Source organism: Mastomys coucha, unplaced genomic scaffold (assembly GCF_008632895.1).
Source record: "Mastomys coucha isolate ucsf_1 unplaced genomic scaffold, UCSF_Mcou_1 pScaffold18, whole genome shotgun sequence".
NCBI classification, from domain to species: domain Eukaryota; kingdom Metazoa; phylum Chordata; class Mammalia; order Rodentia; family Muridae; genus Mastomys; species Mastomys coucha.
In genome coordinates this window covers 92,411,907-92,426,855 of record NW_022196900.1, presented here as the reverse complement: position 1 = coordinate 92,426,855, position 14,949 = coordinate 92,411,907, and the positions used below count along the sequence as shown (strand labels likewise).

The 14,949-nt window shown below is 45.6% G+C and overlaps 1 protein-coding gene across 1 annotated transcript; it reads left to right on the top strand.

The window, feature by feature from the left end:
- The first annotated feature begins 109 nt into the window (after positions 1-109).
- Eloa (elongin A) lies at positions 110-14,307 on the top strand. Its single transcript, XM_031379087.1, has 11 exons — positions 110-321; positions 6,347-6,403; positions 7,748-7,854; positions 8,630-9,809; positions 10,209-10,323; positions 10,702-10,857; positions 10,960-11,057; positions 11,413-11,593; positions 11,995-12,106; positions 13,271-13,449; positions 13,926-14,307. Exons 1-11 carry the CDS (start codon positions 247-249, stop codon positions 13,985-13,987), a joined length of 2,322 nt encoding a protein of 773 aa, XP_031234947.1. The 5' UTR covers positions 110-246; the 3' UTR covers positions 13,988-14,307.
- Positions 14,308-14,949: the final 642 nt, after the last annotated feature.

Genomic DNA, 14,949 nt, shown 5'->3' with positions numbered 1-14,949 from the left:
GCGTGGCTCTGGGGCTGGGCGTGACGGGGCGTGACCCGTGCTTTGTAGGACGGGTCCCGGCTATGTTGTGGGCGTGGTCTGGCGCGGGGGCGGGCCCTGAGGCGATCCCCCCACCTCCCCCCAGCGGAGGCCCGGAAGGGACCATTCGCGCTTCCGTCTCCGCCGGGGCCTCACGGAGGGCGGAGCTGCGGCCCGAGGACGCGACGCGAGCCCAGTTCCGGCGAGGAGGCCGCGCCAGTGACAGCGATGGCGGCGGAGTCGGCGCTCCAAGTTGTGGAGAAGCTGCAGGCGCGCCTGGCTGCGAACCCGGACCCCAAGAAGGTGAGCGGCGGGAGGGCGGGCGAGCGGGCGGCGCGGGCGGGCGTTGGGAGCGGCGCGGGCCCTGTAACGGTCGCGGGCCGGGTGAGCTGGGGTTCTTCGTAGACCCGGAGCCAGGCCCCACGGAGCGGCGCGGGGCAGCGAGGAGTTCGCAGCCGGCGGGCGCTCCCCCCCGGCTGGGTGCTGAGGACCGGAGGGGCGGCCGGGCCTTTCGGCTCGCTCCGGGGTTCGGACGGTCGCGCCAGATGTTTCCCCGTCCCAGCCGAGCGACTCTGTCCGCTGGGTGGGGGTCCTGCGGCTGTGCCGCCGCTCAGCGGCCCGAGGACCCCTGTTCTCCTCCCCTCCCTTTAACCGGGAAAACGGGGAACGCCTTGGTTTTTTGGAGCTCTGCTCCTGGAACTCGGGTCCTGGGTGAGGGCGTGAGCGTGCTCCACCGCTCTGACATACTGGAAGGTGGGAACAGGCTGTGATGAGGAACCATGTTTAATTGCACTTAACTACTTTGTTGCTCCTTTTAAAGAAACTGTTATTTTTAAATACATTGTATCCCCTCCTGGTCCCCCGGGTGATCAGGCTTCTCCGGGCTCTACGAGAGGGTCTGGTGGGGAGTTAGAATCATTTTCACTGATGTCTGTGGCCGAAAAACATCGAAGGGTGTGACATTGCTTGTCAGCATTCTAGCCTGGGCCTGAGGTTCCTAAAAGGTGAAGTGGCCAGCGAGCTGAGTGGAAGAGGAAGTAATGAGGGAGGCAGCGAGCGGACTTATATATGCAATCTAGGTTTCTATCCAGCACCAGCTCTGGACTTTGGGAGTTCTCTGCTCAACCTGTCCCTTCTCTAGTTTCTTCTTGAAATACCAGCTGGACCCAAGTGCTCTTTGTGTTAACCGCCATCTTTCAGAATTTCTAGTCAAGGACCTCACTCACTTTTCTTGTTCCTAGTGGGTCACGGAGAGGGTTCTGTTTTTGAAAGTTTCACATTACCTCTCACCTCCGAGCCACTTTTAAACTCCCCTCATTCAGCTCAGAGATACACTGCAGAAGCTGTGTTATAAGTCAGCGAAAACGTAAATGTTTTAATTGTCTTGTGTTTTACTTTCTATGGAGGCCTTGGGGACCTTCGGTCAGACATATTTACAAGTTTCTTTTTACAATAACCCTTTGTGGGCATCTAATAAATGCTCATTATTTCCAAGTAGCAGATTGCCTCTTCCTGAACACTATAAGATTTGTGACTGACCTTAAAGTAACCACCCTCATTTTGTCGTTTCCCCCATCAGGTTAAAAAAAAAAAAAGTCCTCCATGTAATATCTGTAGGTTTATTCCCCCCACCCCCACCCCATTAGAATTTAAATTTTGGGATGGTCTATTTGTGCATGAAATGTCAAGTTAGAAAAAGTTTGAGTAAATTTTCTTAAATTCCTAATAATTATTTCAAAGGGTATTTAGTGTTTTTTTGTTGTTGTGTTTGGTGGTAGTTCTTATGGTTTGGCAGGGATTCATAGGCTAACACTAGTAGGCAAGCCCTCTACCTCTCTGACAGCCCTATTTGGCTTTTCATTTCCCCGAGAGAAAATTATCTTGGGGCTGGGGATGTAGTTCAGTAGCAGCTATGTGAGCTCCTGGCTTCTGTACCTACCGGGGAGGGAGAACTGAATGTGTTGTTAAGAGAGAGGTGAGGAAACTGTTGAGAGACCCCTGTGCAAAGAACCTGAAACATTGGTATTCAGAGACACGCTGACTGCAAAGAGAAAATTGCAAGTCGGCATGCTGGTTTCCAACCTCCTTTTAACATAGCAAGCTCTCACAGGTTCTTGAAGTGGCAAGATGATTATAGAGCAGTATCAAATTTGCAACTAATCTTGCTTCCAGACCATTATTAGCCAAAAGGCTGATTCCACACCTATGTTTTTGGCACTCCTTGATATTGGATTTTGGTGGATTTTTTTTTTTTTTGGTTGTTGTTGTTGGTTTTTGTTTGTTTGTTTTTTGAGACAGGTTTTCTCTGTGTAGCCCTAGCTGTCCTGGAACTCACTCTGTAGACCAGGCTGGCTTCAAACTCAGAAATCCACCTGCCTCTGCCTCCCAAGTGCTGGGATAAAAGGTGTGCGCCACCACTGCCTAGCAAGAATGTTGGTGTTTTAAGTGTTAATTAACTGTATTCACTCAACCTTCATCCAGGCTCTAGGCTCACTTATTAGAGAAGGTACTGGGAGATGACTGAACTTTTTTATTCCTGTCATTGGATTGGAAATTATTTTCATGACAGATAGTTAGCAGTCCTTTATTAGGTTTTGGATTTTTGTTTTGTTTTGTTTTGTTTTTCAAGACAGGGTTCCTTTACTAGGTTTTGAGTGTAAAAACTATGAAGCACACAGATTGGTGGTAGATGAAGAATGGGGATGTCACTGTTGGAAACTGGTTAGCTCTAAGACTAGAAGCAGTGGGCAGGAGAACCCAAGATCCCTATGCATGGGACTGTGCGAACTTTTGTTATTTCTGTCATCTGTTACCAGTTTTTGCTGGCTTATAGATGTTATTTTGGGTTAACAACATTAGTTTCCATCTACTTGAGGATACCCAAGGTATTGCTTGCTATTGCTTCTTTCTTGAAATTTTTGGAAAACTGGAGATGGTGAAGTCTTTTTCTCTCACATTGGGCTGAATCAGCCTGAAAGAGCCTTCGTGTGTCTGCTAGAGCACAGGTGACCCCAGGCAGCACTCACTTTGCCAGGCAGTGCAAAGCCTTGAGATGAACACATCCGCTCTGACTTCTGACTCCATTCCTCTATGTTGGCTATGCAGTGGTCCTTCCACATGAACTGTAAGCTGCTAAGTAGCATGGTGCTGAGACAGAGTACCTGCTTTCTTCTTCATGTGGAGTACTCCAAGCATGAGTTAGGTGTATGCTTCTTTCCTTTTAGGGACAGTGATATTAGTTGTTTTTTGTCTTTTTAGGCAAGTATGGAACCTCCCTAGACCTAGTTCAATGTCAGCAAAATAGGAGAACAATACGCACTAGACAGGGTCAAATGAGACAAACCTACCATGATTCTGGGCACACAGTGGATAGTATATAAATGTGCCGTTCTTGGGGTTCACATTATAGGAGAACCACCCATTTTAATTAACTCTTTCCAGTAACCCCAGATTTCTCTTTGAGAAAAAGTTATTAACATTAGCCTTTGCACAGTGTTTCCTAAGTTGGATCATAGAGGAAGTGGAGAGTTTAAGTATAATTTTTACTCCATTAAGTTTCATATTCCCCAGATACACCACTGGGCCTCTTATTCCCAGTCAAACAAGATTGTCACCTGTGATTCAATTGCTCTGCCTAGAGACCATGTTAAGTAATTATGGAAGTAAAATGACCAGAAAAACATACTTGTTGCTCCATCTTGTAGTGATAGACTGATTTCAGCCTGAACTACAAAAAAAAAAAAAAAAAAAAAAAAAACAAGTCTTGCTGTCTAATATTTAAACATGAATGCAGCTAATTATCTATTTTAGTTTTTTTAAAAGGTTCATTTTTATTTTTTACGTGTATGAGTTTTACCTGTATATATGTATATTCGCCAGATGCATGCCTGATGCCCATTGAAACCAGAAGAGGGCATTGGCTCATGTAGAACTGGGGTTACAGACAGCTGTGAGCTGCCATATGGGTTCTGGGAGCTGAACCCAGGTCCTCTGCAAGAGTAGCCGGTGCTCTTAGCCACTGGGCCATCTCTTGAGCCCTGTTTTGACTTTTTGAAAATTGAAATAGTTATACATATATGTGTGATATATGCATATAATCAAATAGGTTCAATCTCCTGTTAGTTTGTACACATATATGTGGGTGCCCCCAGAAGCCAGTAGAGGGCATAAGGTTTTCTAATGCTGGCGTAACAGGTGGCTATGACCTGCCAGGTGGTGCTGGGAACTGAATTTGGATTATCTGGAAGATGGAAGAGCAACAAGTGTTCTTGGCTTTTTCTTTTTTCTTTTTTTTTTCGAGACAGGGTTTCTCTGTGTAGCCCTGGCTGTCTGGAACTCACTCTGTAGACCAGGCTGGCCTCGAACTCAGAAATCCGCCTGTCTCTCTCCGCCTCCCAAGTGCTGGGATTAAAGATATGCGCCACAACTGCCCACCCATAAAAGTGTTTATATGCACATAGACATTCTTAGAAAAAAGGCTTAGCCAGTCCTGACATCCGTTGGAAATAAAGTAAGTAGGAATTGCCTGAGTGGTATCTGGCTAGTCTAGGATCAAGTATAAGACATGGAAAGAGCTGTTGGCTGATGAATGGAAGTGATTAGGAATGAACATGTTTAACTTTTATGGTGTTGAAGACACCATGACTAAGCACTGCAAATGGTTTGTCCCAGTGAATCCTCACAGCTTGCAGCAAGTGGAGACTGTAGTTTTGATTTGCAGATGAAGTAATTTAGGTTCAGGGAGGTTACTGACTTGCACATGATCAGGCAAGAAGCTGAGACGACTTGTCTCTCACTCCATTTTGAGCTCCGCTCTACCAGTTTTGACCTAGTTTTAGAGACTTTAGAAAGGAAATGGGCAAACCCAAATCTTTCTGATCTACCCAGTCACGTTTGATCATTATTAACAGCAAAGCAACTCAGATTGGTCTTGGCTTCCCATTTGTATTGACACTTCTGTTCAACATTGTAGCCCTTCAGGAGGTTTGCAGGTCCTCTCTTCCTGTGGGGTCCTTGTCCTGTTTTAGATGTATCGAGTCTGTAGATGGTTTCCCTAAATTTGCTACCTTTCACAACCCTCTGCAAAGGGAGAGTTGCTGATGGCTGGGTTTTGTTTTGTTTTTGTGGGGAGAAGGCAGGATCTCTCTCCCTTTCTGAAACCCAGATGACCTTTGAACTCAGGGTGATCCGTCTACCTCAATTTCCTAAGTGCTGGGATTATAGACATTAGTCACCATACCAGGCCAGTTTGTAAGGGTTTTTTAAATTATTATTTATTTAATTTGTGTACGGATATCTTGCTTGCATGAATGCCTGTGCACTTCATGTATTCCTGGTGCCTTGAAGGCTAGAAGAGAGCATTGGAACTAGAATTAGAGATGTTTTGAGCCTCCATGTGAGTGTTGGGAATCAAACACAGGTCCTCTGGAAGAGCAGCCAATGATCAATTTCCCCAGTCCCATTCAGTGAGTTTTAATTCACTTCTCTGTCTCTTCTTTCCCCTTAGAGAAGAAAGTAGTTAAAAACACATAATTTAGCTAGGCTTGGTGACATAGTCCTCTAACCCTGTTATTCCAGAGGCTAAGGTAGGAAGTTCAGAAGTCAAGGCCAAGCCTGAGGAAGCCGGTGAGGCTGTCTTTTTGCTGTAAAAAGAAGAGAGCACTTGCCAGCATGGTTAGTCAATAGGTTTAATCTCTAGTATTATATAAACAAAAACCCCCTAAAAGCCACAAAAGAGGGCTTGGGAGAGGAGAGGCAACAGGGGGTTGTTTTTGGTTTTTTTTTTTGTTTTTTTGTTTTTTTTTGGAGGGGAAACTGGGAAAGGAGAAATCATATGACATGTAAATAAAGAAAATATCTAATAAAAAAATCTGGTATCATGAAAACATTAAAAAAAAATGCTGTGCATGGTGTCACACTTTTGTAATTCCTTGTTGGAGAGGCAGAGACAGAAGGAGCCCTGAGGCTGGGCAGTGGTGGTGCACCCCTTTAATCCCAGCACTTGGGAGGCAGAGGCAGGCGGATTTCTGAGTTCGAGGCCAGCCTGATCTACAGAGTGAGTTCCAGGACAGCCAGGGCTACACAGAGAAACCCTGTCTTGAAAAAAACAAAAAAACAAAAAACAAAAAAAAAGAAGAAAGAAAGAAACCGGAGACTCTCAAAGTATCTCTGAGCCTTTCTTCACACTTTTAAGATACAAATAGCACGCATAGTTGTTACTATGAAGAGCATAGCTCCAAGGAAAGATCTCACCATCAGATAGTACCATCTGCCTCAGAGAAGGGCCACAGGACTATAGAAATTAATATCTGTTTTCTTCTCTCTGCAGCTATTGAAATATTTGAAGAAACTTTCCCTCTTACCTATCACAGTAGACATTCTTGTGGTAAGAACTTTTTAAACTGTAAATATTATTTGGCTGTAGGGCAAATGTTTCCCACTACAGAGAGGGCAAAGGGACACTTATAGAGAATAGGCTTTTACAAGTAAAAAAGCCACATACAAGCCATTGCATACTGTATGATTCTGTTTATATGAAGTATCCAGAACGAGTTAATCCAAAGACAGAAAGTACATAGGTATGTGATTGTTAGGGCTCCGGGAATTGGAAGGAACAGGGTTTGTCTTTTAACGTTCTAGAGTTAGGTCGTGGGAAGTATGAGGAGTTATGAGGAGGTAAGTATGAGAGGAAAGTTCTAGAAATCTCTGTACTTTAAGATGGTGAATTTTATGTCGTGTGACAAGGTGGGCAGGCATGCTGTGGAAGAGGCTCAGAGTGACGTGCATGCTAGACAAGTGCCCTCAGCTTAGCTACGTGACTATTTCCTGTTACGTGAATTTTGGTTCAAAAATTTTAGTTCAAAATTTAAAATTTATTCTTTTACTTGTTTGTGCCAGTATGACTTAATGAGTATTTAAATGCCCAAAGAGAACACAGGACCTCAGATTCTCTCAAACTGGAATTGTAGGCAATTGGGAGCTACCTGATGTGGGTGCTGGAATTGAATTTCAGTCCTCTGCAAGAGCAGTAATTTTTCTTTACTGCAAAGCTGTCACTCTATTCCTCAATTCGAAAGTTAAATACATGAGGTACATGAAGATAGGTGAGTGTTTAAGACTGCTTACTGATCGTCAGAGAATCCCAGTTCAGTTTTCAGCATTCATGTCAGGCAGCTTGCAACTGCCTCTACTTAACTCCAGCTGGCCTCTGAGGACAGCTGCTCACACATGGTGTTCACACACACACACGCACACACACACACACACACACACACACACACACACACACGGAAGCATAAATCTTTTTAAAAAACTAATGCATGAAAAAAATGCTGGCTTTGGGATCTACTATTCATAGATTCTAATTCTAGGGAAGTTCTGGGCTGTCATGGTTGTGTGTGCCTTTGTAGGGGAATCTGAGTTCAAGGCCAGCCTGGTGTACATACTGAATCCTGTCTTTAAAAAAAAAAATGAAATCCAATTTCCATGGCTTTAGGCAAACTCCTTCCTAAAGGGTTATGATGAGCACTTTCATTGACTCAGGGGAGGCATGCTGGCTGGAAGCACACCCCTCCTTGTTACGTTCTATGGTTCTGGGCTGTTTTGATGACCTTGTTTAACCGTGTGGGCTTTATTACTTTGTGTCAGACATCTGGGCATAGGCTACTTCTGTAGAAAACCATGCCCTTAGTTTCAGAATCCTCAGCCAATTCCTGTGTTGTGTTTGTAGGAGACTGGGGTGGGGAAAACAGTGAACAGCTTTCGGAAACATGAGCAAGTAGGAAACTTTGCCAGAGACCTGGTGGCCCAGTGGAAGAAGCTGGTTCCAGTAGAGCGGTAAGAACATTTCTTCTTTGCTTGTTCTGCTTCAGATGTCTAATTAACTGTTACCTTGATGATAAAACAACCCATGGTCATTGTAGGTTATTGTAGAATTATGATAAAGTATTAAGAATAAATTTTTCTTAAAGGACCAAGTATATGGCCGGTAAAGGCTCCTGTTAACAAGCTTGACAACCTTGATCCTTGCAACCTATGTGGTGAAGGGAGAAGTCTGGCTCCTAAAGGTTGTCCTCTGGCCTCCACATGTGCACAGTGCAGGCATCTCATGGAAACAAATATCTAAAAATGCAAGCAAAATTTTTTTTTTTAAATTTTGTTTGTTTGGTTTTGGTTTTTGAGATAGGGTCTCTTACCATAGCCCTGGTGGAACTCAAGACCAGGATGGCCTTGAACTCAGAGATCTTCCTGTCTATGCCTGTGAGTGCTGGAATTAAAGAAATGGGCCAACACGCCAGGGTACAATTCTTTTTTAATGATAAACATTAACATTTTGTTTGGTGTTTTGTTTTGTTTGGAGCTGATGCTGAGGATTGAGCACAGGCTTTCTCACATACTAAGCATACTAAGGGTGAAGGTGGCTGGGCACATGTTCATCAGAGGATAGGTTCTGAGAGTCAGTTCTTCTGCCATGGGATTGGACTCAGGTCTTCAGGCTTGCATGGCAAGTGTTCAGATGGCAGATGTGTTCTCCATGGCTGAGGTTAAGGCCTGAGACTTTGTCTAAAGAGGTTTATGCTGAGGTCTGCTTCTGCTTCTGCTTTTATTTTAGAAATAATGAGACTGAGGATCAGGATTTTGAGAAGAATAATTCCCGTAAGCGTCCCAGAGATGCTCTTCAGAGGGAAGAGGAGTTGGAGGGAAACTACCAGGAAAGCTGGAAGCCCTCTGGCAGCCGGTCCTACAGCCCTGAGCACAGACAGAAAAAACACAAAAAACTTTCTGAGCCTGAAAGGCCTCATAAAGTGGCTCATAGTCACGAGAGGAGAGATGAAAGGAAGAGGTGCCACAAAGTATCACCACCATATTCTTCAGACCCTGAGTCGTCTGACTATGGCCATGTTCAATCCCCTGCACCTTCAAGTCCTCATCAAATGTATACAGACCTTTCCAGGTCCCCAGAAGAGGACCAGGAGCCCATCATCTCACACCAGAAGCCTGGAAAAGTCCATAGTAATACCTTTCAGGACAGACTAGGGGTTAGTCCCCTGGGGGAACACCAAGGGAAAGGGTCTGTCAGCCAGAACAAACAGCTCAAATCTTCCCACAAGGAGAAACGCCCTGTGGGCGCTGGGGGCACCGAGAAGATCTCTGCCATGGGCAGAGAGAAGTCGCACAGAGCCTCTTCCAAAGAGGAAAGCCGAAGGCTACTCTCAGGGGACAGTGCCAAGGAGAAGCTGCCCTCTAGTGCTGTCAAGAAAGAGAAGGACAGAGAAGGCAGCAGTCTCAAGAAGAAGTTTTCACCTGCCTTAGATGTTGCTTCAGACAACCACTTTAAAAAGCCCAAACACAAGGACTCCGAGAAAACCAAGTCTGACAGAAGCAAGCCGAGTGTAGAAGGCATGGACTCAGGAGGAGGGGCAGGAGACCCCTTGCCCAAAGCCAAGGAGAAAGTTCCCAACAACCTGAAGGCTCAGGAGGGGAAAGGAAGAGCAAACTCGGCTCGAAAGTCACCAGGCTCGCTCCCTAAAGTAGAGGAGACGGACATGGAGGATGAGTTTGAGCAGCCCACCATGTCGTTTGAGTCATACCTCAGCTATGACCAGCCCCGGAAGAAAAAGAAGAAGGTTGTGAAAACTTCGAGTACAGCACTTGGAGAGAAAGGACTTAAGAAGAAGGACTCTAAGAGCACTAGTAAGAACTTGAACTCGGCTCAGAAGTTACCCAAGGTGAACGAGAACAAGTCAGAGAGGTTGCAGCCAGCTGGAGCCGAGCCTGCCAGGCCTCGAAAGGTAAGACTGCTCTGCCTCCTGCTGCCAACTGTGGGAAGCCCACCAGCCAGTCACGTGTCCTGCTGCCCTACAGCTGGTTCAGTTTTGACTGTTATTAATATTCTCGACCTTGCTGGCTGGTAGAGTGGATAGTGCCAGGATGAGGATATTCTAGGCCAGGGAGGAAGCTCAGTAATTCAGTGCTTGCTGAGGGTGTGAGACCCTACATTTACTTAGCGCCTTAAAATTTTTCCAAGACATTTTTGCCCTATTGACATTTCTTTCTTTCCCTAAATGGTGTCATTGGTGATGTGTAGCTCCCTCTATCCCCCATCTCCTGTCTGTGCAGTATGCTGGGTTAACTACTGCAGGGAAGCAAGCTGTGGTTCCAGGGTGGGCTCTGCACTGTGTCTCTTGTAGGTCCCTGCTGATGTGCTGCCAGCATTGCCAGACATCCCCTTACCTGCCATACAAGCCAACTACCGTCCCCTTCCTTCCCTCGAGTCGATTCCCTCCTTTCAGCCAAAGCGAAAAGGTAATTTTGGACATCTTTTTATTTATTTTTATTTTTTTGAAACAGGGTTTCATTGTGTCATCTTGGCTGGCCTGAAACTCACTTTGTAGACCAGGCTAGCTTTAAACTCAGATTCACCTGTCTCTGCCTCCCAAGTGCTAGCATTAAAGACTATATTTTTATTTTGCCTATATTAGTGTTTTGCTGGCATCTATGTCTATTCACCGTGCGTGTGTGTGTGTGTGTGTGTGTGTGTGTGTGTGTGTTGCCCAAGGAGGCTAGAAGAGTATGCTGGGGCCCTTGGGGCTGGAGTTACAGAAAGTGGTGAGCTGCCGGATGAGAGCTCTTCAGCATGTGGTGTAGACCTTTTGTGACTTGCTGGTTTTCTTCTTTCTACAGCTTTCTCTTCACCCCAGGAGGAAGAAGAAGCTGGGTTCACAGGACGCAGAATGAATTCAAAGATGCAGGTGTATTCGGGTTCCAAGTGTGCCTATCTCCCCAAAATGATGACCTTGCACCAGCAGTGTATCCGGGTGCTTAAGAATAATATTGACTGTGAGTCACCAGCCTCAAAAGCACTTTGCTACAGTGGGACTTTGTCACTGGGAGCTTGGCTGCCATTCAGCACTCACCTGCTCATCTCTGGTTTCTCTGCAGCTATCTTTGAAGTGGGAGGAGTCCCCTATTCTGTTCTTGAACCTGTCTTGGAGAGGTGCACACCCGATCAGCTCTACCGAATAGAGGAATGCAATCATGTGAGTGTCCTAAGTGGGAACAGTGCAGCTTCCAGGCTCTGTTCCTTAGGTAGCTTTGTGGAGCTGCTGTGGCCAAAGGGCAGGTCAGAGGGAAAAGCCTGGTTCTGGGCATGTTTGCTCTGCATGGCTGGGCCTTCCTTCCTTTAAACAAGCGTATTTTTTGTGCCCGCGCCTGAGATCCTTCTTTTTTTTTTTTAATTTAGTGATTTGCCTTCTTTCTAGTATTGTGGTATTATAACTACTACTATTGTATCAACCTCCCTCTCCCATACTCTTAGGCATTGGGTCATGTGTAGGTAAAGGGGAGAGATGAAGGAGAGCATGTGTAGAAGTGATGCCTTGGTCCTGGTCTCAGGTACTAATTGAGGAAACAGATCAGCTGTGGAAAGTTCATTGTCACCGAGACTTTAAGGAAGAAAGACCAGAGGAGTACGAGTCCTGGAGGGAGATGTACCTGAGGCTTCAGGACGCCAGAGAGCAGCGACTGCGCCTGCTCACAAACAACATCCGGTCTGCACATGCCAATAAGCCAAAAGGTAAAGGGAAGGTGGAGCTGGGCAAGGGCAGCCAGGTGGGTGTTCAGTCTTCTCCCCATGCTGCTCCCAGAGTGTGAGTTCACGGGGCCTGGTGAGCTTTAGAAAGCTCTAGACCACTGGTCTGTGGGTGTGACTCCTTTTGGGAGCTCAAAAAACCTTTCACAGGGGTTGCCTAGAACCATTGGAAAACACAAATTTACATTACCATTCATAACAGTAGCAAAATTACAGTTATGATATAGCAATAAAATACCTTCACGGTTGGGGGTCGTCACACCATGAGGAACTGTATTAGAAGGTCACAGCATTAGGGGAGGTGAAAACCACTGCTCTAGACTCTTAAATTGGCAGTAGTACCTTTGATTATGAAGGTAAATACTGATGTTTGTGTTTCTACTCAGGACGACAAGCAAAGATGGCCTTTGTCAACTCTGTGGCCAAGCCACCGAGAGATGTCCGACGGAGGCAGGAGAAGTTTGGAACTGGGGGAGCAGCTGTCCCTGAGAAAGTCAGGTAAGATCTCTCTGCTGCATGATCATCACCCTGAAGGAGAGCTGTGTTATCCTGCTTATTTTGTGGTGGAGTCAAGCAGTGGAGAGAGTGTTCTTTTTTTTTTCTCTTGAGCTCCAAACTCTTTTTTTGTCTGTTTGATTTGCTTTTTTTTTTTTTTTTTTTTTTTTTTTTAAATTATTTATTTATTATATGTAAGTACACTGTAGCTGTTTTCAGACACACTAGAGTGTGTCCAGATGGTTGTGAGCCATCATGTGGTTGCTGGGAATTGAACTTAGGACCTTCAGAAGAGTCAGTGCTCTTAACCCCGCTGAGCCATCTTTCCAGCCCCATGGTTTGGTTTTTCGAGACAGTGTTTCTCTGTATAGCCCTGGCTGTCCTGGAACTCACTCTGTAGACCAGGCTGGCCTCAAACTCAGAAATCCGCCTGTCTCTGCCTCCCAAGTGCTGGGATTAAAGGTGTGCACCACCACCGCCCAGTGGAGAGTGCATTCTTGAATGAGTACTGGATCTGTACTTTTCCTCTTTGCCTTTGCTTAGGTGGATTATTTCTGTTTCTTGCATGTGATCTCCTATGTAGAGAACAGGACCTGACTCAAGAACAGGCCCCTTCTGCTTTCATTTTTCTCACTTAAACCCTAAAATTATTTCTAGGTTTGAAGATACAGGTCTGCCAATAAAATGCTTAAGAGCCTAGTTTGATCCTCAGCACCCATGTTAACAGGCAGATGGGTTGGTGCGCACTTGTGATACTAGTGAATCACTGGCCAGCCTAGTCTGTGCAGTGAGCTCTAGGTCTCAGTAAGACTCTGTCTCATAACTATGTGGCTCCTGAGAAATAACACCCAAGGTTGACTTGGCCTCCTCTTGAACATAATGCCTGTGGTACCCTCATCTGCATACATATACATACCAAAACAAAACAAATTTCCAGGGTGACTAGATTTTTTTTAGGACACATGAGCGTTTCCAAATTATAGACTTGAGATTTTAACAGGAAAAGCTTAGTGCGACTGTCACGTTCAATAAAAGGCTAACAGCTGTATCTGAATCTTCACTAGCAGTGTACCAGACCCACTGCACAGAGCCACAGTAGAGTCACCCAGCAACAGCTCTGTTTAGATTGTATGCTGCCAGCTATTGTCAGCCTTTTCTGTATTACAGGATAAAGCCAGCACCATATACAACAGGAAGCAGCCATGTTCCTGCCAGCAACAGCAGCAGCAACTTCCACTCCAGCCCTGAGGAGCTGGCCTATGATGGGCCCAGTACCAGCAGTGCCCACTTAGCTCCTGTGGCCAGCAGTTCTGTTTGCTATGATCCCAGGAAACCAGCTGTGAAGAGTAAGCAGCCGTGGTGGGAGCCGGGCTGTGGCCAGTGGGGATCCTGACACACATGTTAACTGAGCCAAGGACAGGCTAGTCCCCCTCAGGTGTTTCCTATTTATTAGCTCATGGTGACACCTGTTGTTGCTCTGGGAAGCTGGAGGGTCTGGGTACTATTGAATGTGTGTGTTGGAAAGTTAAATTGTCGGCATTATGGCCTCAAGAGTCAGCTAAAACTTCTGATTTGCCTCTTAAGCCACCCTTGTGCAGCAGCCAGTCTTTGAAAGCTGTGGTGTCAGAGCTGCTGGTCATTCTGCACCTATAGGATCTGTCAGGGTCTGCCTTGGTACAGGGTTTCTCTGACAGCCTTTTCAGACAGTTTGTGCTAGCTACTCCATTTGTGTGCAGAGGTGAAGTACACAGCCTGACTTATAAAGCATAGTGGCATTGTCTGCTACCACCAATCTGAAGCAACTGGCTCCTTTTCTTTACAGAAATTGCCCCGATGATGGCCAAGACCATTAAAGCGTTCAAGAACAGATTCTCCCGACGGTAAACAGGACTTGCCCTGGAGGTTGAGTCTGGAAGCAGGACTACAGGGACAGTGGGGACAGGAGAAGAGGATGTCCACAGAAGATCCATATCTTTTGCTTTGTGGAACTTTTGTCCTGACTCCTGCACAGTTCCAGGTGTTGCCCGTGTGCCTCAGCCCTGCATCCTGCTTGTAACACACTTCAGATTTCTGAAGACAGTATGAGCCTCAGTCCTACTGAGGACTTTAAGATCAGTTACACTTTTGTTGCTAATTAGCATCTTTGTAAACTATAAGACATAGTTTTAATTAATAAATATTGCCCCAGATGTATTTATAATACCCACAGGGGTTTTTTTTTTTTCCTTTTTTTTTTTCTTTTGGTCTTCTATATTTAGCCTTTTACTTTCCAGGTCCTTTATTAAAGTTAGATGAGCCTAGCAGAAGCCATTCTTGTCCTGGGTCAGCTCTTCTGAGTAGACACTGGGCAAAAGGGCACCTTCAGAGCCAGTGTGTCACTCCACACCCAGATCCAGGGCCAGGAATGAGAGAGTGCCAGGATGTCTGTCCTCCAGGGGAGCTTCCCTGTCGACCCTCAGAGTTTCTTGATGGGCTTTTCTTTCTTCAGTAGTATTTCTTAAGGAAGACTGTTTGCAAGGTCTAGAGTCCTTCATACATCATCTTCAAATCACACTCCTCTTCCCCGTTTTCAGGCTTGCTGGAGGACAGAACCTTAAGAGATCAATTTATGTAGGACCTCAGCAGTTTTATAATTTCTAGTTTCTGGTTCAGTATTTTACACACACACATACACACTTATTTGCCTTTCCCTGAACTGTGGGGAAACAGGCACAGCAGGGCTTTTGTAGCTCTGAATGGGATTTGGGGGGTTTGAAATGCCAGCACTTTATTCCCTTTTTCTCTATGAATTCCTACCAGGAGTGAATGATTTAAAGCATTGCAGTGCTGTGGAACTTGCTTTTGTT

Coding starts and splice junctions, on each gene's coding strand:
- Eloa (XM_031379087.1), top strand. CDS start 247: ATGGCGGCGGAGTCGGCGCTCCAAGTTGTGGAGAAGCTGCAGGCGCGC. Junction 322..6,346: donor CGAACCCGGACCCCAAGAAG/GTGAGCGGCGGG, acceptor TTCTCTCTGCAG/CTATTGAAATATTTGAAGAA. Junction 11,594..11,994: donor ACATGCCAATAAGCCAAAAG/GTAAAGGGAAGG, acceptor GTTTCTACTCAG/GACGACAAGCAAAGATGGCC.